General features: G+C 38.3%; 2 protein-coding genes across 2 annotated transcripts; both read left to right on the forward strand.

The window, feature by feature from the left end:
* The first annotated feature begins 573 nt into the window (after positions 1-573).
* On the forward strand, positions 574-12869 carry LOC118821609 (prostasin-like). Its single transcript, XM_036590307.1, has 10 exons — positions 574-703; positions 2691-2711; positions 3836-3998; positions 4096-4370; positions 6478-6623; positions 6722-7004; positions 8705-8876; positions 8988-9241; positions 10402-10502; positions 11627-12869. The coding sequence occupies exons 1-10, from the start codon at positions 655-657 to the stop codon at positions 11948-11950; spliced, it is 1788 nt and encodes a 595-aa protein (XP_036446200.1). The 5' UTR covers positions 574-654; the 3' UTR covers positions 11951-12869.
* A 6599-nt stretch (positions 12870-19468) lies between these two features.
* Positions 19469-24628, forward strand: si:ch211-198p11.6. Its single transcript, XM_036589964.1, has 4 exons — positions 19469-19658; positions 22078-22188; positions 22427-22564; positions 23720-24628. The coding sequence occupies exons 1-4, from the start codon at positions 19641-19643 to the stop codon at positions 23804-23806; spliced, it is 354 nt and encodes a 117-aa protein (XP_036445857.1). The 5' UTR covers positions 19469-19640; the 3' UTR covers positions 23807-24628.
* The last annotated feature ends 1443 nt before the right edge of the window (positions 24629-26071 follow it).

Genomic DNA, 26071 nt, shown 5'->3' on the forward strand with positions numbered 1-26071 from the left:
TATACAGGGTTGTGAACAAACCATGGAGAATTCAGACTAAAGCTATTTTTGTGACACTAATGTAATAATGTACGTCTGTGAGCCGTGAGCTGACACTAAAGGAATGTTTTTCTCAGCAGAGGGAAAGTTCTCTTCAAACAAGTTTAGCTGAGAAAAGTGGAATGAAGAATAACTTGTTTAGTTGTTCCCCTCGCTGCCTGTGTTTTCTAGGAATTCTGCTGGTAATGGACACTTAATGCTTTAAAGAGTTTCGCTATGTACAGCCAAGTATACTGGGAGCCTGCATCTTTCAGGATGTGTTTATTGAACACGTTTATTTATATTTTTATAGTGATACTTTTTAAAACGAGCCTGGTAAAATAGGCATTAAAAGAAAAAGGAAATTTTAAATTTTGTGTCTTGATCACACATTAAGGTGCCTTTGGAGTCAATAAGCTTTACATTAATGAAATATCGGTTTTGTGCTATATATATATATATAAGGAAGTTTCACATCAGTGATATCAGTTCTTCTACCAGGAGTGACAGAGAATCAGAAAAAAGGGAATGTGTGTGTGGGGGGGGGGTTAGACAGGTATGGGTGTGTCAGTCTCAGGTGCTGAGGAAGTGTATGAAAGTCTGAAATGTTGTAAGACGGTTTCATTCTAAGTGACGATGATGTTGACGCTGAGTTTGGCGCTCGTAATCGGCTTCCTAGCCAAAGGTAGGTTCCTAATTTGGCTTGTTCATGTGTTTTTATGTGCTCCTGCTCATTTACCTACTGAATACAGATATGTGTCTTTATTTCTGACCGGTTGAGAACAGAACTCACATAACCAGTTCACATACACAGGGCAAGAACAGCATGTTTACAGTTAATGTCTAACTAAAATGCTGGTTTCAGGTTAAACTAAGGCGAGACACTACAGGTGAATAGGATCTTTTTTTAAAACAATAGATATCACAATTAATCTCTGCCAGCTGATTACTGATATTCTTACAAGTTTAGCAAAAAAAAAAAAAATACATTTAGATAAGCAAATAAGACTTTATCTGCTTAAATATACATAAAAGCCAAAAAATGGATGATGAAACTGTTAATTTCTTTGAAAATACACTCCAGGGAATTAATTTTACAGAAATCTCACTGAAATCTAATTGTTTTATTGTTTAATATAAAAAACACTGTGTTGCTATTATAAAATATATTTTTATCATTGTACAATGTATAATGTGTCACGTCACATCATTAAAGCATTCTTCAGATTGATGGAGAATGTGTTTTATATGGTTCTATACAGAACCTTTTAGAAAAGGGTTCTATATAGTACCAAAAATGGTTCTTCTATTGTTATGATGCTGGGCCTGTAACAATAGAAGAGCCCTTTTTAAATAAAGTAAGAAATAAATAAATTGGACTGTGAACGTGGCATTTACTATGTTTTAATGTTAGTTCCTTCCGCTAAATTATAGTTCCTTAACAAGCAGCTTGTTGCTACGTCAGAGTAACAAGCTCTTAAAACCATAAAATTGCCGCAATATCAAGTTTAGCTCAATTTTGTCAATTTTTGCTAGATCAATATTAATGTTGTTTTGTTCCAGCCAGTCTGTAAAGCATCTTACAGCCCATTTTGTTTGGCGCATGGTATTCGGTTCATTTCTGGCTAATTCCAGGTTGTTTAGCTGTTCATCTGTCACAGATGCCGACTGAAAAGCTGCTCAGTGGTAATGACAATTTGGAAATTTAGTGTAGTCTCATCTCCAGAGTCAGACCAAATCAGCTGTCTGTCAAATATCATCTTAAAAGTGTACATTTTCTGTTTGCGCGCAAAGTAAGAGGTAAAAACGTTCAAACGGTTTGAGCGTCTCCAACAGCTGTCAAAGTCTCAGCAGAGTGACACAGTGTTTGTGAAAAAAATGTGCTGTTGTGGCTGTATAAAATAATATGAAAGATATGCATTGCATGAGTAAATTCTGTGAAATGTCTTGAGATGGTTTCTTATATCTCATTGTGTACAATGTACCTGTTAACAACTTACCAAAGTTTGTCCACTGGTAGCCGAGAAAAACCCCATTTCCATTTAATTCCATTTGGAGGACAGCTCTGATTAACAGTCAGTGCCTTTCTGATATGTGTTCATCTTCAAATTAAAAGATCAATAACTTCAATTTTGAGCTTTGAGATTTGACCTGGTAATGAAAGATGTCAACACTGATCCTTGATATGAAGTAATTTAAGTGATAACACTATTGTATCCTTCTATGACAAATTCCATCCCAAGATACTTATGAGTTCCTCAATACAGTTCACCATTTACATTCAGCAAATACGTAGACCTTCTATGTAAAATGTGTTGATTATTCCTGAAAATAGAAGAGCGAGGGATAAAGTTATGTTTAAAGGCGGAGGAGGCATGAGCGGGGTAGTGAACGAGCTTTAAGTGAAAGAAAACCATGCTTATGTACTGTGTAGCTGTGACCAACAACAGCTGGAAAATAAAGCACTGCGACATGTGCGATAGCTGATATTTTAATTGCGGCCAACCCTACAGTATTTTCACATGTGGATGATTTTAGCCAGACATACAATATTACCTGAATATAAAAGACACTGTATTGCTTCACTGACCTTGGCCTTCATTAATCTGCTTGACCTTAGTTACTGAATGTTACTGAATGAGTGACCACTAACATTGTTCTCTTTCTTGCAGGGTGCCACTCGCAGTTGAGTGGTAAGTCTTTTCTTATTTTTATTAAATAATCTAGAACAGTGATTGAATCACTATTGAACCATGTGTTTGGTATTAAATTTCAGTACAATTTCATTGCTTTGAAATAATTTTTAGTAGGAAGCTGTAAGAAAATTAAGAAATGTTCGATGTATCCAGAATGAAAAACAGAGCTGTAAATGATCCTGAAATAACTATGAAAGAATAGCAGAATGAGAATAAAATGTTATAATAAAATGATGCTTCATGTTCTCATACTTGAATTGTGGTGATCACATCTTGAGGCAGTGTGTTAAGAGAGAAGAAAGCTGCAGATGATGTAGGATGAAGTCAAATTTTCATCGACAGTTAGGCCAGAAATATACTGGACGCATGTATGTGAATGCAAATGACAGCACACGGCCAACACATTGCAAACGTACAGTCCTTCTGTACAAACTCACTGTGCGTTCCTACATTACTGTGGCAGTTAAAACACGCAGTACTCAAGGGGGCGATAGAGGAAAAATCAGGACGTGATCTACTGTTATTCCAACTAAACATGCATGCAGACAGCGCTTATACAATTGTAATAATGAAGCAATGATACATCATATCTACAGTCGGGTCTAAAAGCCTGAGACAACATTGAAAATCTGTCGTCTTTTTATTCAAAGCTGGAAGTCTTGCAATTCATGTAAATATTTCATACAAAGATTCTACTTTTCACTCACTTCAGTTGTTATGCTGATAATTGAATTTGTGATGAAAAAAACTTGCATTCAATTTGAAATTATGCAAAATAGAAGCATTTTCACTGGTCTCAGACTCTTGGACCCCAATGTTAATGCAGGCGAAGCATTTTTGCAAGAGACTCATCCAACCATTCGCCCGCTATGACAGTTGACTAGGAGAAATCGCACAGGCGGCACAAGACTGATTGTCCAGGCTTGGCTGTCACTATAGTGGCCCTTGCTCTAACGCTCAGAATAAAGCTTGCACATGCGTTGTGAGAACACAATGACGCATAAAACTCTGTCTGCATAGCTCGAAGCATCCACACTCGCATCCTTGCGTGAAGTATGTTTCAGGCCTTTAAGTAAGAAATACCTCATCATGTTCGGTCATCACTCTTTTCTTATTGCCAGTGTGTGGTGTGGCTCCTCTGAACACCAAGATAGTGGGAGGACAGGATGCTTCTCCAGGTTCTTGGCCTTGGCAAGTCAGCTTGCAGGTTTCTGGCAGCCATTTCTGCGGTGGATCCCTCATCAACTCTAACTGGGTTCTAACAGCGGCCCACTGCTTTGCAAGGTTTCACACTGAATAAAAATTCTGAAGAGTTGCCTGTAATACTGTGACAAGAGCATTTATCAGATGGTGATAAGAATGTCTTTCCTCTTTTTTTCAGCATTACTGCTTCACAAGTGACCGTGTATCTGGGTGATCAGTCACTGAGCACTCAGGGAAGTAACACAAATGTAGTGGCCAGATCTGTTTTGCAAGCCATCAAACATCCCAGCTACAGTTCAACCACGAATGACAACGACCTCGCCCTGCTGCAGCTGAGCTCTAGTGTGACCTTCACTAATTATATTAAGCCTGTCTGCCTGGCTGCAGCCGGAAGCACATTCTTCAATGGCACTCTGACCTGGGTCACTGGCTGGGGAAACACCGCCAGTGGAGGTGAGAAATGAGGATTTGCAGGGGAGCTAAAGCTCATGTGTGCCCTTTCAAACTGAACCAAATTGAGGCTATATCCTATGTACCCTCTCACACCGAGGCTGCTTATGCATGGTCAGGGCTCATATCCTGGTGAACAAGTGTGGATGCTAAATCAGCTTTCTTGCACTGTTATGTTTGATTCACAATAGTTGCTGTTCTTCATATACTTACTCACACACAGTGCAAGTGCCCAATTCAAGTTTATGGACGTTTACTAATATAGTTAATACTAATAATTAAAGTCACTAATCTGATCGATGCGTTTACATGCACTTGAATAATAAGATAATGGGGAAAAATTTAGGTCTACATGAGTCAGGCAGTAATCAGATTTCTGCTTTGCAACTAGGCAATAAACACAGGCTGCAGAATCCGAAAGAAATCCAAGTTATATCTGCATTGGACTAAATTTTCCGTATCACAGCCTTATACAGGCAGATACCTTCATAACTGTATTTGATAAGGGTAACCCGCAAGGATTGACACTAATGTCAACTACAGTAGTTAGCTGTCAGACATTTACAGTGAAATATACGCGACAGACGTCTGATAAATAACTGCTATTTTAATCTAAAAGAATAAAGAAAGAAGAAAATAGTACACACAGTGCTCGTTTAGCTAAAATTAGCTAGCCAGTCAGCTGCTCCCTCAGGCTGGAGTGAAAAGCGAAGATCTCGAAAGGTTTCCATAGGCATTTAACAGCTGATAACAATGCTGTGTTCTTTAGTTCAGATTGAAGATGACAGTTTAGACAAAGTATGTTCTCCTCTGTCTTTCTCCACTAAACTTGACGTCTCTAATCAGTGCTAAAGTGTTTTCGGGAGCTGCTCTGTTTTGATGGCTTTCAGAAGCTTTGGCTTGCATTATTTTGAAGTAGTTCATGGTGGATGTGACTGTGTGACATTTGCTTCCAGAATTTGCTGATATTTAGAGGAATATGAATTAATACTTTCATCTACCTATGCAATGTTTCCTGTACCACTGGCTGCCACACAACACCAAAGCATACTAAATGTATGACCTGCTTAACAGTTGGCAATGTGTTCCTTTCATCAAATACTGGTTCTTTATTTCACTAAACATACATTTGGTGATTGTGGTCAAAGAGTTCCATTTTTACTTCTTTAGTCTACAGCTCTATGTATGGCTTATCTAGATGTTTTGCATGCTCTTCCATGACAGTAACAGTGACTGTAACACTGTTACAAGTCAGTTTCTTTTTTTATTTTCTTTTTTCTATATTCAGTATTGTATATTAAGTAAGTAAAATATTATGCTCATTTGGGGCTTGAAAAGCTGATTTGTAAAAAACACTACATAAATACATGTTGACTTGACGTATAGGGTCAAAAAACTATTACATTCTGGAATTGTCATCAGCTGACATTGCCTGATGACAATTTTTGACCTGCCTAATCAGTCCTAATGAGTCAGTTGAGGCCTAAAATGTTAAGAATGAAATAATTAAGTCCTGAGACTTTACAGCTTATTTATTTTTCTATTTGTTAATTTCATCAAATTTAAAGTAACTGTACATTAACACAAGAATTCAACTTGTTTGCTGCAAAGTTTGTATTTACTTTTTACCACTCCAAAAATCAACTAAACATGTCATTTGGCCAGGGGCCAAAACTTTTGCAAAAAACTGTATGTACATTTGGTCCAGAAAGTTTAAACAGGTCAGCCTTTTCTCAAATGCATATGCATAAGAAAGAAAAGTGCATTTAACTACAAGTAAAGACTTCATCAGACCTACTGAACTTTCCTTTGAATGGTATTAATAGACTGCAGGTTGGGTTCCATCAAAAAATGCTAAATGCTGATCTATCATTTGTACTGTGGAGGCAACATAATCAGACTTACATACCAAGTATATTTTAATTTCTATCTGAAGATCAGCAAGTCTAGTATTTTTGATCTCTCCAAGTAGGTGGATCACTAGGAGCAGAGTTGGCATCCCTGCAATAAAGAGTATATTAAAAAAGTTCGAGCATTAAAACACATTTTCACACATCTATGAAATTAAATTTTATTGAGTTAAAATGATCTTCAATGTGTGTTTCCTCAGTAAGTCTCCCTTCTCCCAAGACCCTGCAGGAAGTACAAATTCCAGTTGTTGGAAACAGGAAATGTAACTGCTTATATGGAGTTGGACAGATCACAGACAACATGATGTGTGCTGGATTGTTGGCAGGGGGCAAAGACTCCTGTCAGGTAATGTCTTCCTAATTTTCCTTTGCTGCTTACATTGTTCCTTTTTCCATTTAAGGGTGTTCTTGTATACACATAGATATCTATCTGGTTCTGCACAGGGAGACTCTGGAGGTCCACTGGTCAGCAAACAAGGCGGTGTTTGGGTCCAGGCAGGCATTGTGAGCTTTGGTTACAGCTGTGCTCAGCCAAATTATCCTGGAGTGTATACTAGAGTGTCTCAGTACCAAAACTGGATCAACCAGCAGATCACCAGCAACCAGCCAGGCTTTGTCACGTACACTTCTACAGGCACTGATGGAGACCTGAGTGTGTCCTGTGCTGGACTGCCTACTGTTGCTACAACCACAACAACCACCACTGTCCCCACAACTACTGCATCACGTAAGATTATCTACAACCCCGATTCTAAAAAAATTGGCACGCTGTGTAAAGTGTAAATAAAAACAATTCAATGACTTGTAAATCTCATAGACCCATATTTTATTCACAATAGAACATAGAACACATATCAGATATTAAAAATTAGACATTTTACCATTTCATGAAAAATATGAACTCATTTAGAACTTGATGTCAGCAACGCATCTCAAAAAAGTTGGGACAGGGCCGTGTCTACCATTGTGTTGCATCCCCTCTTCTTTTAACAACAGTCTGCGAAGTGAGGAGTCCAATTGCTGGAGTTTTGGAAGAGGAATGTTGTCCCATTCTTGTCTGATGTAGGATTCTAACTGCTCAACAGTGCTGGGCCTTCTTTGCCGGATTTTTCGTTTCATGATGCACCAAATGTTTTCTATTGGTGAAAGGTCTGGACTGCAGGCAGGCCAGTTCAGCACCTGGACTCTTCTTCTGCAAAGCCATGCTGTTGTGATGGATGAAGTATGTGGTTTAGCATTGTCTTGCTGAAATATGCAAGGCCTTCCCTGAAACAGACGCTGTCTGAATGGGAGCATATGTTGTTCTAAAACATTTATATACTGTTGAACATTGATAGAGCCTTTCCAGATGTGTAAGCTGCCCACACCATAGGCACTAATGCAACCTCATACCATCAGAGATGCAGGGTTTTGAACTGTGCGCCGATAACATACTGGATGGTCCCTCTCCTCTTGAGTCCACAGGACATGGCACCCGTAGTTTCCAAAAACAATTTTAAATTTTAATTAATCTGATCACAAAACAGTTTTCCATTTTGCCTCAGTCCATTTTAAATGAGCTTTGGCCCAAAGAATACAGCGGCGTTTCTGGATCATGTTGATATATGGCTTCTTCTTTGCATGATACAGCTTTAACTTGCATTTGTGGATTTCATGGCGGACTGTGTTCACAGACAATGATTTCTGGAAGTGTTCCTGAGCCCATGCAGTGATTTCCAGCACAGAATCATGCGTTTTCAATGTAGGGGCCCGAAGATCACGGGCATCCAATATTGACCATCGGCCTTGTCCCGTGTGTACAGGGATTTCTCCAGATTCTCTGAATCTTTTGATGATGATATGTACTGTAGATGGTGGAATATCCAAAGTCTTCGCAATTTTACATTGAGGAATATTTTTCTGAAATTGCTCCACAATTTCAAAAAACAGTTTTTCGCAGATTGGTGTACCTCTGCCCATCTTTGCTTATGAGAGACTCTGCCTCTCTAAAATGTTCTTTTTATACCCAGTCATGTGAGTTAGTTGCAAATTGCTCCTCCAGCTGTTTTTTGTTATTACCACTTACTTTTCCAGCCTTTTGTTACCCTTGTCCCAACTTTTTTGAGATGCATTGCTGCTATCAAGTTCTAAATGAGTTAATGTTTTTATGAAATGGTAAAATCTCTGATATGTGTTCTATGTTCTACTGTGAACAAAGTATGGATCTACAATCTTTGCAAATCATTGCATTCCGTTTTTCTTTACATTTATTTACATTTTACACAGCATCCCAACTTTTTTGGAATTGGGGCTGTACATGTACAGTAGACTGTGCCTGGAGAAGTCTTCTGTGACCAAAACTTCATTATCAGGCAAAGGGAATAGTTGAAGGCACACTGCTAAGGAAAATGAATCATTAATTATACTTTATTTCCTCTCTTGCTCCAGCTGTGGTGTGTGGCAGTGCCAAGCTGAATACTGTTACAGGAGGCGGCAACTCCTTGGCATCTGCAGGTGTGTGGCCATGGATGGCCAGCCTGCAACGTAATGGTACTCATGTCTGTGGAGGAACACTGGTAGCTGAGCAGTTTGTCCTGAGCTCCGCTGATTGCTTCTCTAGGTAAAAACCACAGAATAAGCAACATAATATATAAAAATTGAGTCAGTTGGTCAAAAGCAGATCAACACACATGAATGCTAGTTGTAAGACTTTATGTTCTGTATTTCACAGCTCCACCAATGCTTCCGACTGGATTGTAATTCTGGGCCGCCTCAAACAGAACGGCGTCAACGCCAACGAGGTTTCTGTCAATGTGACTAAAATCTCATTGAGCACTGGTACAGCGAACAACATAGCAGTACTGCAACTGTCTCGCAAGCCAACACTTACAGACTATATTCAGCCCATATGTGTGGACCAGGGGGACAACAGCTTCCCTGTCAACACTCAATGCTGGGCAGCTGGTTGGGGTTCAGGAGGAGGAGGTATGTTTATTTTTGTATGCTGTAGAATCTGATTTGCCGAGCCACATCTGTATAAATGGACCAAATTATTAAAATCCAGGGCACTGTTGACAGAAGAATCCTTGGCTGTTACCTTGCTTGGCAACCCTAACTTCATTATAACAAGCTACATTGCTTGGAAGAAACCATTCCGTTTTATAAAAGTAAACCCCAACTAAAACCTGTCAGCTTCAAATGAGGAGCTTTTTTTTTAATAGAAAAACCTTCCGTCTGAATGACAGGCCTGAAACACTACACACAGTAAAGTCAGTGTGTCAATGAAAGAAGCAAAACAACTGTAGGTCAGCCTGTAATTTGTATAGCAACTATGATAGTTTTCTTGCGTGATTGCCAGTACAGTTTTAGTAAGGAATGTGATCTGTAATATACTAAAACAGTGGTCTTCAACCCTGGTCCTGGAGAGCTACTTCCTGCAGAGCACACTAGCTCCAGCTAATCTGCCTCTTTCCAAATCCCTGACTGGCTGGATCAGATGAATAACAGTTAAGTAAGACATGAGGCAGCTTATTGAATTCAAATTGGAACTAAACTCTGCAGGAAGGTAGCTCTCCAGAACCAGGGTTGAAGACCACTGTACTAAAATTTCAGCTGGATTACTTGGCAACTTCAGGTAAATTAGCTGCTGCACTAGCTAGAATACTTGCTATCCAAGTAACATGCTACCCAACCATTTCAAGCTGTTTTGGCTTTTCATTTAGACTGAAGGTTTTTCCTATTATGAAAGGCTTGATATTTGAAGCTATCACTGCGAGCTGCAAGAGAACAGCATTGCAGCAAAGCTTACAGGTAAAGTCATATATATAATGTTGCGAGTCATTTAATGGCAAATCCGAGTCAAGCTGGGAGCACGTTAACATGCAATTTAAGTCAAAGTCATCTACACGAATCCCCATCTCAGATTAATGATAATAAATTATATATTGAACATGGTGTATTTTATTACATTGTATTTTGATGCTGTGCCTAACAACATCCCTTGATTGTAAATCACTGTACAGCTATTGTTTATTTTGAAGTATGTGTCCATTTCCAATGAATGTCATCAGATTATATTATCTTCTATTGTATGTTTCTTTTTGCCTTGGTCTTCTTCCTCATATTTGTTTTTCCTTCGGCTGTAGTGGAGCAGACTCTTCAGCAGTTTAACACTACTATACTGGATTGTGGCAACGCATCCTCATCTAACAGCAGCATCTGCACAGGAGTCATGCCCTTAGAACAGGTCTGTATATTAACATACTTTTAAAGCCTTCTGAAAGTCCATTTTGTTATTTCACTACAGTGAATTTACAAAGTACAAGAAGCACAGTAAGGTACAGGAGTACAGTTAGACTTATGGATTTGTTTTAGGCTTTAATTATTCGCAAAGCCCTTTTTTAAAATCCCTAATGTCCATAAGTGTAAATAAATGTATTGGCCTTATTATAATAGAAAATGCTAATAGCAATAGGCTACTTAGGTTCTGAAACATTGTTTCACAGAGCAGATGTTAGCAAATCTTACTCAAGGTCAGTGAGGCAGTCCAATACTCATTGTCCATAAAACAGGCAGGGGTTAAAACAAAGGTAGGCAAAGGAAGATTTATATTCAGAAAAGCAGAAGACAAAGCAAGGGTCAAAGGACAGGCTTAGAACTCAGGTTAACAACACAGAGACTTTGCAAACACTACATCAAACAAAGGGGTTTATATAAGATAATAGGTCAAGGATCACTTGCAGGTGTGCAAGTGGGTGGAGCCAGGGAAAGTCTAAGTAGAGTTATTTAGTAACTACAGGTACTTTCAGTGCAAACTGACTGAGCTATTCTTAGGTTATAGAATAGCTCAGTCAGTTTGCACTGAAAGTACCTGTAGTTACTAAATAATAAACATTAGGATGTAATAGGTCTTTGATTTTAAGGGGTTAAGTCATCAGTATACTTCAGACAAAAACAATGTATCGAAGCAAAACGGCATCTTTTAGGCCAAAACGACATGATGGGGTGCGGGATGCACTGCATACTGAAAAGAAATCCTAATCACTATGTCAGTCATTCTGAGAACTCCCCCTGACTGTGATTGGTCCACTGCACAAAGCAGGCTTCTAGCAGTTCTTTTTAGGAATATTTTTAGTGTGATTGGTGGCATTTCATTCAGTTCTTTTGTCATTTGAAGTATACTGCTGGCTACATTGGCTTTCCAAAGAAATACATGTAAAATAAAAAACCCTACTGAACACAGCCTAAGGCTTGACTCATAGATAAAATCTAAGTCTAAGGTTAAACTAAAGGTTTCTGAGTGTAGACTCCACATTGTAGGCAGAACTGTGTCTGGAACACTGGCTCATAATCTTTCTCTCTCACTCTCAGACTAATAAAGGAGGTCCTCTGTTGTGTAAGATTGGGCAATCATGGGTCCAGGCTGCAGTTTTGACCCTCGCCAGTAACAGTAACAGTAGCACAAACACTAGCTCCAGTAACAGCACCAGGGCAGCTAGTGTATCTGATGTCCAGGTCTTCACTAAAACCTCAAGCTTCTCAAGCTTCCTGAATACTACAGTGGGCACACTCCCTCCCAAAGCCACCAACACATCATCTTCTGCCACCGCTGCTGGCTCCACTGCATCTTCATTGCTCTCCGTCACATCTCTCCTCCTGCTTTCGCTTCCTGTTCTCGTTCAAATGATCAGTTAAGAATAAGCATGTAAGTTAAAAGAAGTACTCAGGAAAATGTATTATCGGCTCAAAAAAGCCTAAATGTAATATGCCTATTAATATATCTCTGAAATTCAAGGAGGAAGTGCTACAGGCAAGGAATGACAATCAGTGCTATCTGGGTTGAGGGACTTTAAAGCTAAAATACCACTGTTTTGTATAAAAACTTTGTAGCAAAACATTTTGTATTTTGTATTGCTATCACTGTCACTGCACTAGTCTGATGCACTAGCCAACACTAATCTAGTCTAAATGTCTACATGTGACCTAAATGGTTTAAGCAACATACCTGTTATGTGCAGCAGCCATTAGTTTGAAACGGACATAGAATAGCCAGCTTTATTAGTGATTTTTGAAGTTCAAGAAAGCCAAAGTCTGTCTTTACCACCTTCCTCAGTTAAGGCTCTTAAGCTGAGGCCTATGTATTGTACTCTTTAAGTTCATTCTTAATGCATATCAGTATATGTTATTTCTGTTCATTTACTTTGACTTTGTGCTATTTTCTATGCTTCATTTAGCAAAACCTAATGAAGTGCACTAAAAGTTTATAAAGAGTGTTCTCAAATAAAAAGCTTTTACTATGTTTTTAGCTTTACAACTGTGCATAAGTTATAATACAGTGCATAAATGCATAATATAGAGAAAGACAACTTCTTACACTGTACTGTAGACATAGCTATGTTATTTTTAATGGCAAAAACTAAGAAGACTAAATGCACTATAGTTTTTGTATTTGAGTAGCATTTTCCAGAAGGTGTACTTTCTGTGAATATATTTAAAATTAAAGAAATGAAACTTTTTACTCCACTTTTGTTGAAGCAGTTATAATTCTCAGTGCACACACTGCTAAGGAAAACCTCTTAAACCAAATGGTATAGAAATCTTACTGCAGCAACAACCTGGTGGTCTGCGTGTTCTGTTCTCATCTACTAAAGTACAGTTTAGTGGAGAAGAGTCTGGCATATTTGAGGATGTTGGGCCTGGTATGTGCTTGGAAATTGGGTGAGTATGGCAGCAGCGGTTTCCAACCTTGGTAACAAAACCAAGCAAGTCATTGTAGTTTGAGAAACAACACAGTTCGTAAGTCCAATCATTGATTCATCATTGGTCTTTGGGTTTCCATTTTTCTACTGGTTTCAATTCCAGGGCAGTCCTTTTCACAGTGGCCTACAGCCGATTTATTAACCCTTCTAAAGCCCATTCACTATTTACAAACTTGAGTATTGTAACAATTAAGGTTGTGTTCCAGTTGTTTTTTTGTACAGAAGAGCGCTGCCTGGGTTTCTTTTTTGTGCTGATATGAAAAAATAGGTCAGGCCACACACACTGTAACCATGACTACACCATTACCACTGTCTTGTACCTGATTTTACTACATACGTAGCTAGCTTATGTGGATTAGACTGATTTCTCAATATTTAGTCGAGGAGGAGGCTGCTAGCCTTAGCTTTGGCTTTGGAGGCAGAAAATCAACAGGAAAATATTCCATATATTGTAAAATTTCTTAAATTAAATTATTACTGGCTTGAATTCCAGGGCATAACTGAGGAATCAGTCTGCACTGTGGTCTGAAGCTACATCTTTTTGTGACCTGTTAAAAAAAAAAAAATACAGCCTGGAAAAAGTAAAGCAGATGGAGAAGCAAAATCTGTGGCTCATCATTTCAGCGCTTTGCATTCCATGTACGTTTTTTAGAGTCAACAGGAAAAGTTTGGCTGCCATGCAGGCCAGCAAGATTTTGAGGGGTTCACACAAGTCTCAAGTCTTCCTTGTTTTGGTGGACATGCCAACAGACATATTGTGCCATACAGTTTCATTCAGTTTTCTTTGTGAATATTTTGGAACTCTTAAGTGGTTATCTATAGCACCCTGTTTTACTGAACTCCCTCATCTATCACCATGGGAAAGATCGGGGAACACCATGAACCATGAGATATAGAATGGGTCACCATCTTCAACAAGGCAGTGGCTATAAAAACAGCCACATACCCTACCTCTACCTATCTCCAGCATTACGGCAGTATGTAAAAAATTAAAACAACTGGAGCTGTGTTGACCATGGCTGGTATAAAAAGCAACCAAGCTTTCAAGAATCGCTAGTGGGGGATTGTAGTCAATGGTTGCATCTTTGTATCACCTGCAAAAAGAAATGGCACCTCCATATCAACAAGATGCCTATAAGAGCATGAGAGCCTTGTATAACAATTGTCATTGCATTTGTGCTATTAGTGCTATCATGGAGGCACTAAAAAAACCTTGCGTAAAAGACTATGGTCTCACCTGCACCATCTGTTCAACAGTGAACAGGTTAGCTCTAGTGTTAGCCAATCCAACCTCCTCCTTATTGGATCCTCAAAACAGTTTTAACATGCAGTGATTAAAAGTTTTCTTTGGTTTGATTAATGTTAACTTGGTTTCCAGAACATCTTTTTTCAAAGCCATTTTAACAGTAATATGTCCATTTTAAAATAAAACTACATATTTTGGAAATAAATTACTTCCATGACTTTTTCCGTCAAGTGGCATTTGCAGTTGCAGTCCCTGAGGCCAGGTCTTACAAACCAGAAAAATGCAAATGAACAAAATGAAAGATTGTCCAAATAACATTATAAGAAACATAGAGAACACCAAAGACTAAATAAAGATACAAGACAGCAAAGTGTAGCTCTGCAGTCAAACATAAGGCAATGGCAACGCCTTATAAAGACAGGAGTACAAACCTTTGTGTGGCACATTATTATTACATACAGGTACTTGAATATATATAATGCATTTGGGACATATGTAAGAGGCTGGCTTCTACAATAGGACAATGACCCAAAACATATCTCAAAATCCACCAGGAACTACTTCAAGAGACACAAGCTGAAGCTTTTGGAATGGCCCTCACAGTCCTCTGACTTGAACATTATTGGAAATCCGTGGCTAGATTTTAAACATGCCATTTATGCATGCACTTACATACAATTGTGTGCAAAAGTGTGGGCACCCTGGCCAAATTATATATTTTGTTCATTTCTGAACTGAAAAGAAAAAGAAGAGCACAACCTCTGCAGTAAACTGTTTTTATTGCTGTAAAGTCTCAGTACTTAATTAATTTATAAAACTTTAACTGACTCATTGGAACTGGTTAGGCAGGTCAAGTATTCTCTTCAAACGTTGTGCTAACACTCCACAACCATGGGCACCTTTAAGCAGTAGGCTAAGAAGATAATTGGTAAAAAGGTAATTGATGCCTAGAAATCAGTGGAAGGTTATAAAAGATATCAGAGTGCTTCCGGGTCACAATTTTCACCATCAAGACAAGATCTGGATGACCAAGAAACTTGTTTGTATGCTGGCCAGAAAGGCAAAGCAAAGCCCCTATATGATAAGGAGGAAGGTCTAGCTAACACCGGAGTGATGGTGCACCGTCATTTCTGTGCAGAGTTTCTTACACAAACATGATCTGCATGAAATGAGTCATCAGAAGGAAACTTGACCTGCGACCTTATCACAAAGGTCAACATGTGAAATATGCTAAACAAAATCCAGACAAGCCAGAGGGACTTTGAAAACCAGTTTTGTGGACTGATGAAGTGACAATGGAACTCTTTGATCACAGCCAGCAAAAAAACAGCATTTGATGAAAAGAACACCTTACCAAATGTTAAGCATGGGGTGAATCACTTGTACTTTAGGGTTATGTGGCAGGTGGCAAATTGAAGTAAATGTGACATAGTCAGTCAAGAAATTTAAGCTGAAAACAGGTTGGCTTCTACAACAGGACAGTAATCCAAAACATATCTCAAAATTCACCATGAAATACTTCAAGAAATGCAAGCTGAAGCTTTTGGAATGGCCTTAAGAGTCCCTGACTTGAACATTGTTGAAAATCTGTGAGTAGGTCTTAAACCTAGTAGGCCCCACAAAAATTTCATGGTAGATGCATTTTAGCCTGTAGCAGCCTGAACACAGAACACATAGGTTAGAGTTTGAAGGAGGCCTTTTGTTACATGTCCAGGTGTGTCTAGTCCAGTGGTTGTTCACTCTCACGCTCGCTCTTTCTCATCCACGTTTGTCTCGTGTGTCTTCTCCCCTTTCTGGTTCCTATCTCTTTCATAGGTTAGTCAAGGTGTCAATCATCATTAGAGGCTCAATGTCTACCATTTCAATAACCAGTCATCACAGGGCAAGAAGGCCCTGAGTTTTAAAAGCAGCCAGAGCTGGAGTTTGCCTATGTGTGTAGTTGTGTAATGTGCTACTATGCTTTCTTATTTGTAGCTGCTACAAAGACCCCTGTACTTTTTTTTATCTATGCTAGCTTTGAAGCCATGCCAGCTTTGCAATTTACTGTAGCCACGTTAAGCTTTGTATCTTTTTGCCTCCTGTCATCAAATCATATTAGCCTTTTGGCCTCACAGCTTTGCATATCTCTCTTATATGCTGCTGGGCCTTCTTGGGTTGTGGACAGGTAAGACGGGCATGCTCATACATCTTACAGCATATAGTGAGCCAGTGTATAGATACAGTAGGTAAGGTGCAGGTGCCAATCTTTTTTTTTGTCATTGGTAAGAACAGAATAGGAAGCCCTTTTTGTTTTGCTGTTAGATGGGAACTTGAATTATAGAATTTGAGTTGCTTTTTTGTTTGTTTGTTTGTTTTGATTTCTTACCTTTAGCTCTGTCCAGGTCCAAACTAACCTTCATGCAAGCAGCAAGTACAACAGCCTTTTTGTAAGTATTGCTAATGGTGTAAATAATCATATTCTTGGTGGTCTCTTTGTGGCCTTAACGTTACTGCATGTCTACCCCAGCGTGCATTAAATGGTAAAAAAACATAAGACGTGTTTCTGTCCTGTTTCTTCATGGTTCACTCATCACACTTCACATTACATTCACGTGTTACTGGTCCTATCTTCCCTTCCAAAAAGAAGTGTATTTAAGTGTGCTATTAGTATACTTCTTTTAAACTAAAAAAAAATAAGTCAGTATGCTTTCAGTATACTTTTATGTACTTATTAGAGATATACTAAACAAAATTATAGTTTAGTATACTTGGCTTATACTTATTTAAGTATACAGTACATTGATTTTAGTATACTTACTACATTAAGTATACTTGGGAAATATACCTGAACTTTACTTAAGTTTATTTACTAAAATGAACTTTAAGTATACCTTTTTTTTGTATGGGCTACCCTACCCTAGTTGACACTTTAAAGTGAAGATTTAAGAGGAATGGAATCAGACTGCTGTGTCTGATCCACTCAGACCAGCGCAACACACACTAACACACCACCACCACGTCAGTGTTACTGCAGTGCTGAGAATGATCCACCACCCAAATAGTACCTGCTCTGTGAGGTTTGATGGGGGTCCTGAACACTGAAGAACAGGGTAAAAGGGGGATAACAAAGTATGCAGAGAAACTGATGGACTACAGTCTATAATTGTAGAACTACAAAGTGCACCTATATAGTAAGTGGAGCTGATAAAATGGACAATGAGTGTAGAAACATATAATGATATACATATGGAACGTGTGTGTGTGCGAGTGTGCGTGTGTGTATGTGTGTTTGTGGATGACAGGTCGATTCTGGTGGGTGTTAAAGAGTAGAGTAGAGAGTAAACTCATTGCATAAGACATTTTTTAAAACAATGGCTGGTGTCTTTAAAACAGCCAACAAGCCAACAAATTTGTGACTTAACTGGTCCTAAAACCTGCGTGGTAGGTTCTTCACGTGAACCGTGGAGATAACTACAGTGAGCTGGGCCAGTTAGGAAGAACAAGAACAACTCAAGTACAAGAAATGACACTTAGTCTTAGGAATAAACTTCACATTTCCTTATGGCCTCATCTTTCTTTTTTTGTCATAAATTCTGTTACAGTCACCGATGTGCTGAGAGAGGATATGACCACTTGATTCCATGGTCTCCAAGAAGCAGTTGCAGGAGGCAGCTGGTTACTTCTTATCTAACAGTGGTAAACTACTTTTAGAACTTCAGTTAACTACAAGTAATGAAATATATTTCAGTTTAAAACTTTTCATGTTCTGTTTGGTTGTAGATGACCAAGACCAAATGTACTGAATGTATTCTCCCCCTCACCCTATTTAAAACTCCACCAACTGCCCACACTGTCTTAAGACTTTTGGCTTTGAAATGAAACTTGCCAGACATCCTTTTGTTTCTATCTTCGCCATCATGACAGCTGATGAGATGTGAATAGAAAGAAATTTCCAGCAGCATCTCACGTTTCGTTACCTCTGAAACCACATAAAGAAACTGTATCTGCATATCTGCATATTTTTATTGCGGTTTCTTCTTTTTGGTATGATAACCTGTTTTGCTTTTAAAGTATGTTCATGGAATACTCTCCCTAAATGGCATGCGGTCAGCTGAGTCATTTGTCAAACCTGGCCATGCCAGAGCCGGTTTATGAGAAACAAATAAAACTTACCTGTTTGTTTCCTTTTTTGTACTGAAAACAGGTTTTGGGCAGCAGGACGCTAGCATTACTGCTACTGAGTGCTGATTGGTTGGCGAGAGGAGCCCTCAAGCTAAATGATCTAGCTTTACCCCTGCAGTCAAATGAGTTTTTGTGTATAAATTGAGAAAAAAGAATAAGAATACTAAACTGAGTCTTCCATTTTTTCCGAGGGGGAACAGGTTTGGGTGACAGGTGACAGGGCTGCACATAAAATGTGCATAACATAGACTTTTTTTTTTTTTGTTAAAATAATTATTTTAACATTAAATTGCTTGGAATGTGACCAAATAGCATTGGGTTTCATTCACCAATATCTTCCCAAAGATCCTTTTCCTAAATGTGTTCTTGAGAAAGGTTCTAAGAAAAAGTCTATGTCAGATTCATGACGTGTTCTTAAACCACAGAATTGTTCACACCTTGTTCTCCTGAGTGTGCACAGATTCTGTTCTTACCTAAGAACAAATCCCAAACAAGAAAATGTTGGTGAGTGTCAGAATCCTCATGAAAACTGCATGAAAAGTGGGTTTTAAGAAGAAATTTCTTCTTGAGAACGGTTGGCGAATAAGCCCCATTTGTAGTCATTTTTATGAACATATTTAATAGACAAGTTCATTGTCAGTGAGCTGGGACAGCCCAAAATCACCATATTAAAGGTGGATACAGACATTATATGTGTTTTTGTGATCATTTAAAAGCTACTTTTAATATCTTTGTTTTAAGTTGAAGTAGAGGTTCGTTCACTTGTCACGGAAATAAAAAACAACAGTCAGTTTACTGCTTTTAAAAAGGTATTGGGACATAAATTGAACTCTATTAATGGAAAATGCCTTTTATCGATCGATAAAAGACAGACTTAACAGGCCTGACTGTCAGAAAGACAGTAGAGGGCGTCCGCTTCTCTTAGTACTCACCGTAAAAGAGGACCTGAGGAAAATACTATTCAATCTGTACTGTAGGTGGCAGCAGCGCAGCGTTCAGCCTGTCGCAAATCTCTATAGAAGAAGAAAAAGCTGCTAGTTGCCTGGACAACGCTTTTCGATTACATTGCTAAATTTCACCGGAGAGGATTTTATGCAATATTCAACCTTTGCTTTCTCCTCGTTTATTACTTAGCTAGCTACGCCTGTCAGTCACACACCGAGATGCCCGGAGACGATATAGCTGGCTAACACGAGTTTCTTTACAGGACGAGCGGTTCATGAATGTAATGACGATGGTATGTATGGTCACTGCTAACGTTAGCTCGCCCAACTGAGCTAAACAGCGTGGCATCGCGTTTGCTTTCAAAACTACAGTTAAACGGCGAACGATGAGAGATTTAGCCACCAGTGAGCCCTAAGCGTTATGTGTTCGTACTGCTAGTACTGAACACCAAAACCGACCAAAGCTTCATTGTTTTCTGTGCTACATCTGTTTTCCTCTCATATTCAGAGATGCTGACAACCCACACTTCAAACCCATATTCAAGTTAAAGCTGAGGCTAATGTCAAATAATGACTCAAGTAAAAGACAAAATACCTTTTTAAAACGACTTGAGTAGAAGCAAAAAAAGCACCAGGTCAAAAATGCTCAAAGGGGAAATCCACCGTTTTTTCAAAAATTCTGCATAATTAAATAAGATGTAAACAAAGTGGTTTGGTTTGAAGTGCTCCATTCTAGAAAGTATTAACAGTCCGAATTTTTCACAGTTGTGGTGATAGGAACCAGACGTCTGACGCATTTAATGCCATTTAATGCAGAAAGTAATTACATGAAATGGCTGCCTGATATCTGAAAACAGAAAAGGTTTTGGCTATGTTTCAAAAGCCGTTCATGGTGGAGGGGTACATGCATGGTGCATAAGGCAAAATAGTCCCCGAAAGAAAACATATTTTCTCAGATTTACTGCTGTTTTACCATCATCGACATTACATATAAAATCTTGAAAAAAATGTGTGAAAAAGTTCACTGGTGGTCTTGGATAGTAAATAAAAAGGCTGAATCTGTGCTGTAGACATTGCGACCCATGGTTCCTGTCACTTCCATTGAAAAGAAAAAAAAAAAGAGTTCATAAGTTCCTCTACAATGAACCTGTTTACATTAAAACACTCAACCGTCTCAACCACTGAATTCTGCAAAATTAAAAAAGGGAGGGTTCCCCTTTAAGTATTACATAACTTATGTACCTACAGTGAAGTTTCTTAATACATCCAGCATCAGTCAACTGGAGCTTGTTAAGACTCTCTTTTTCTCTTTTCGATGCAGTGTTGGACTAAAATAGACAGAAAAAAAGGAATTGCTAACTAAATGATAAGTACTAGAATATGTTTTTGATACATTTATAGACATTTCAGAAACATTGCATACTTATAAATGTTAACACATTAATATTGTAGCAATAATACAATGTAACAGCAGAGAAGAACAGAAAAAAACATAACATAGAAATGCAAAGCAAGAAGGATAGAGAGAGAATGATAGAGAAAAAAAAGGTGTTATCATTAATGGGCACACTACAAAAAGGTTTGCATACATCTTACGCTGCTGTTAAGAATTTGAATCAAGAGCGATCAAAGTCATTGGTTAAGTTCTCTGAAAATGGGTTCTATGTTTTGAAAAACTTCCATAAACTACCAGATAGGTCATAGCTGAGCCTCTCAGTGTATGCAACATATTCACAAATTCTCTAAGCCGTATTCTGAACATAGGGGTGGTATCTGATTTCCGTAACCGTAAAACAATCTTCTTGGCAATTATCATGTCATGTGTGACAGTTGTTTGTGTACAGTTATTAGGGTATTGGAATGGCAATGAAAAACCAGACAGAGCAGTTTCCAGGTGTGGGGATATAAAATGCCTTTAAGTAGCTTCTAAATATATCGCCTCAGTACTTGGCAACGTTTAGGCACACCCAAAAGAGGTGAGCAAGGGCAACTTCACCTCTCACATAAAGGTGATATGGAGGAGAAAATACATTGAAGTTTCTTTTTAGACTAGCGTGACTGTGAATTGAACAACTATACTTGAGTAAAAGTAAAAGTATTATCATTTGGAAATACTCAGGAAAGTACAGATCCATTAAATGTTTTTTTTTAGTACATGTAACTGAGGAAATGTAAGTAATCAGTGCCCACCTCTTCTAAAATGTGCTCCCTATAGTGGAGCTGGCTTGGTCCTGTTGGAGAGAGCTACTTAGAATTTTTTATTTTTTTTTACTAGAGGCTATGGGTTTAGTTCCTGTGTTCATCCAGAGAGAGTGAGAAGCACTGCGGAACCGATTAACTGACATATATTTATATATTCATCTATTTAATTCCCCAGCACAGTGCTAATCCACATGAATAATTTTTTAAGCAGTCAAAAGAATTACTAGCTACCATTTTGTTCAAGTGCCTATACCCTACATTTTTCTGTAATTTTTCTTCTATTTTATTTTAAGGGAAAACCAGATAGACATATATAAAATCACTACTAGCCAAAACAGCTGTTTTTTGCCATTTCAGCCTCTTTTTATCCCTTAAACAATGTGCTTTTGTTGCTTTGCCTGTAACTTGTGCATAGTACATCAAACTCTTTTACTTCAAATGTTAGATGTTACTATACCTTGATTATGTGTCTTGCTCTGTAATTTACTTGGCAACTCCTCCACTTCTCAGGCGGTCCCTTTATGGGCTCTCTCCCTACCTCTCCCTGCCATTGTCATGATCTCGATTGGACTCTATATGTTATTCCTTGCGGGTGTCTTATGGTGTCATCACTGTCTGAAGGTAAGTATCTGTTCTTAAGGCACTTCTTTTTCTGTAATGAGGAGTAGTAGGAGGGGTGAAAGGCCTGCATTGTTGGTTGAATAAATAACCTATTCTTTTGAGCCGTAGCGTAATGGAAATTTGAAGTGCAAGTCCATCATTGAACTAGAAATGAAACTGGAAGATTTGTAATTATGTTTGCTCTGATATGTTTACTATGTAGCTGTATCCTGTCTATGATTTGACTCTACCATTGTAGGCCCAGTGCGATCCTCAGTGTACAAACTGCTGCCCAAGTGTATCTCCTTTTGAATACTGTCACATGTGTGCTCAGTCATGTGACTGCCGTCCTCCATCCCTGCGCAGCTGCCTTGACTACTCCTGCCCCTCTCCAAATGTAAGAGCTTCTGGACTTCTTTGGAGGCAGTTAAGAAGGAAGTGGAAAATATAAGGAAGATGAAAATAATCTACACTTGTACAGTGATGGTGCACAACCATATACTGTATAATTTGTTTTTCATGACGCTCACATATGTACATAACTTTTGTGTCAGATTTTGTCCGTTCTGCCAATTTTATAATTAGTGGTTCCAATTTGGATAGCACTTAAATAAAAAATGACTCCTTTTGGTTTTTAAATATCAAACCTTCCTTCCAGTGAACACTTCCGCCAAACATTACATTCTGTGTTTTTATACAGTACTGTGGAAAAGTCAGCAACCACCCTTCATTTGTTCAATCTCCAATAATACTGGCCATTAAAAACAAGTTACCAGGATTTTCCAAATCTAGACTTCAAAAAATTATTAAAAGATACCGAGACAATAGGACTCCAAACAACTGTGCAAGACCTGGTAGACCACCAAATCTGTCACCATCAAATAAACAGCACTTAAAGCTTTTAAATTTGAGAGAGGAGAAAATCAAGCTCCACTCTTACTTCGAATCCCCCGTTATCTCTGTCCATCCATCCACTGTGAGAAGACAACTCAACACTATGGGTCTGATAGAATGTGTAGCTGTCAAGAAGCCTTTACTGAGAAAAGGAAGAAAAAGAAGAAAATTTGCAAAACAAAGAAACTGCTGTTCTTAGAAAAAGTGTCCAGACCTCAACATCATTGAATGTATTTAGCATTACTAATGTATTTAGGACAAGCAGAAAATGCAACAAACTTCTAAGACTGAACTTTGGAGGTGTAGAAAAATATCCCTTCTGATTTATTTGAAAACCTGAAAGCAAAGTCTCCTGAAAAGAATGGAAGATGTAATAAAGACAAAAAGTAGACACATTAAATGCTGGAAATTAGATTTAGTTGTTGAGATTTTCTGTTATATATAATTTTTGTCCTTATTTTCCTGACACTGAACTTTTTGACTGGTCTCTGACTTTTGCACAGTGCTGTATGCAATGGCTTCAAGCTCTATATCAGGTGGTGTTAAGCCTCAGTAAGTGGACATGGATTTAATGATAGGATGTTGTTAATTTATTTATTTAATTATTTGCTCTTTGCTGCCCTGCTTGCATGTTCATTATTTACCATCTCTAATGCAGTGTGTGATGTGGGACTGTGCCTGCACCTGCCAGCCACCAGAGTGTGACTCCATCAACTGCTTCTGCTTCGAGATCAAGTTCAAATAGAGAGAAGTGGAAGGGGACAGGGCGGGTTTTGTAAGTGCAAAATTTGCCACATTAGAAAATACACACGGTCACGTGTGAAGGTTTGTTGTTGACATTTGTTTTCAGAAATGCTTTTGTGCTTTTTGTTTACAGCAGTTAAATGCTTTTGTTGTCCTGTTGTTTCAAACACATTACTGTTTTCTTTGGTGTACCTGAGCATTACATGTGGACCTAACCTAACCTAATGGGGCCTTTTGAAAGATCAGCTTAGAAGATTGCTCACTCCTGATGTGAGGTTTGTCAACAAAGTGAGTCAAGAAGAAATTACACATTCTATCTGTGCTTAGAAAACCACAAGTAGAAGTCCAGCATTTACCAATATTCGGCGAATTATTCTACTACTGCTGAATTTTCTACCATTTGCACTCGCCTTTAAAATGTATGTTTAAAATGTACAAGCAAAAGCTATTGTTGTGTTCCTTCTCATATGTACTCCTTTTTAAGTGGCACTAATTAAGTGTTGCATTGCTGATCTGGTGCTCACAGAAAGTAAATACTTGAAACAGGGTCAACATATGAGGCCTTATTTGTTATTTTGTATAGTTCAGAGGCTTTTTTGGCCCCCAGTAAGATTTAATAAACAGATCCTGTCAGTAGTCACTTACAGTGTGTACTATATTGGAAAAGCCAGATTAAGATTGTGTCCCATCTGTTGTGATAATGTTAGTTTATTCATCAAGTACCAGTTTTTCTAACATGTAACTTTGGTGTAAAACGTTTTATATTTTTTATATTTATATAGAAATTGTAATAAATAAGTAAATAAATCTTTTAATTTGTAAACGTGTGGAGTTTCTCTTTATATGACATGGCTATGCTTTCAAGAAGTTTCGCTTCAAGATCTTTTGTCTTGCAAAAACGAAAGTATGTGCACACTCTTCCTAATTATTGAGTTCAGGTGTTTGAGCCACACCCATTGCTAACAGGGGTATTAAATCAAGCACATAGCCTTGCAATCTCCATAGACAAACACTGGCAGTAGAATGGGTCGCCCTGACGAGCTCAGTGACTTTAAATGAAGCACTGTTAAAGGATGCCACCTTTGCCACAAGTCAGTTTGTGAATTTTCTGCCCTGAAAGATCTGCCCTGGTCAGCTGTAAGTGCTACTGTAAAATGGAAGCATCTAAGAACAACAGTAGCTCAGTCGCAAAGCGGTAGACCACACAAACTCATAGAGTGGGGCTGGCAGGTGCTGAATCATGTACAATATAAATGTGGGTGGCAACTCCATATTAATACCCATGATTTTGAAACAAACCAACAAGCTCATACAGGTGTAAAGGCCAAGCGTCCACAAACTTTTGGCCACATAGTGTACTTCACATGCCAACCACAGTGGTCGTTGGCATGTAAAGTACACTATGGTTTGTTGTCACTCATGTCCTGAGGATGAAACTAAAAATAATGAAAAGAAAAAGCGATTTATTGGAAATATGATGATGGCAGGCATTTTGGGACATATGCCTGTCATAGCAACACTGCCCCATCTGAAAGCTTCCAGTTTGGATTCAGCATTGGCTTGTTTAAGAATGTAATGTTTTGAATCATCTGTCATCTACAATTTCAGTTTTTCACTCTGTTGACCCTAAAGAAAGGGGAAACGTAGCCATTCTGTCAGCCTGTGGGTGGAAAAGGGGAACAGAAATAAAGGCCCGTTTATAGGTTCAGATGAGAAACTTGTTTTTGGCTTATTTACATATCGTATGTATTTTTGTAAAGCTGTTCACTTAATACTGTCTTGTTTAATTACTGCATTTATCAACTTTAGTCGAGTAAATCTGCTGTAAGTCTTGTTCTACTGCAAAAGTACACAGACCACACAGTTGCTAAATGCAATTAATTGGTATTGTTAACAACCAAAATGAAACCATCTTATCAGACTTCTGATCAAGCTGGAGACATTTCAATGTGCTTTTATTCTATAGTTGCTTTGGAGCCCATTGTTTCAGATTAATGCATTCTAGTTTGCCTTGCTGCCTCAAAACTAAAATATCAAGGTTGTCACTTTATGTTGTGTGATGAAGCAACCTTAATGTAACACCTTATATATACATTATGTGTGTGGTGTGTACATGTATGTGTGTATATTTAAAGGGGAATTCCACCGCTTTTTCAAAATTTCTACATAATTTAGCTATTGGGATGTAAACAGTTATTCAAAGTGTTTTGATGTGAAATGGTGTATTGAAGAGAAACGTCATCTCAGATTTCCTTGCAGTTGTGAT

Source organism: Colossoma macropomum, unplaced genomic scaffold (genome assembly GCF_904425465.1).
Source record: "Colossoma macropomum unplaced genomic scaffold, Colossoma_macropomum, whole genome shotgun sequence".
NCBI classification, from domain to species: Eukaryota; Metazoa; Chordata; class Actinopteri; order Characiformes; family Serrasalmidae; genus Colossoma; species Colossoma macropomum.

Coding starts and splice junctions, on each gene's coding strand:
- LOC118821609 (XM_036590307.1), top strand. CDS start 655: ATGATGTTGACGCTGAGTTTGGCGCTCGTAATCGGCTTCCTAGCCAAA. Junction 2,712..3,835: donor GTGCCACTCGCAGTTGAGTG/GTAAGTCTTTTC, acceptor TCTTATTGCCAG/TGTGTGGTGTGGCTCCTCTG. Junction 3,999..4,095: donor GCGGCCCACTGCTTTGCAAG/GTTTCACACTGA, acceptor TCTTTTTTTCAG/CATTACTGCTTCACAAGTGA.
- si:ch211-198p11.6 (XM_036589964.1), top strand. Junction 22,189..22,426: donor GGTGTCATCACTGTCTGAAG/GTAAGTATCTGT, acceptor CTACCATTGTAG/GCCCAGTGCGATCCTCAGTG. Junction 22,565..23,719: donor ACTCCTGCCCCTCTCCAAAT/GTAAGAGCTTCT, acceptor TCTCTAATGCAG/TGTGTGATGTGGGACTGTGC.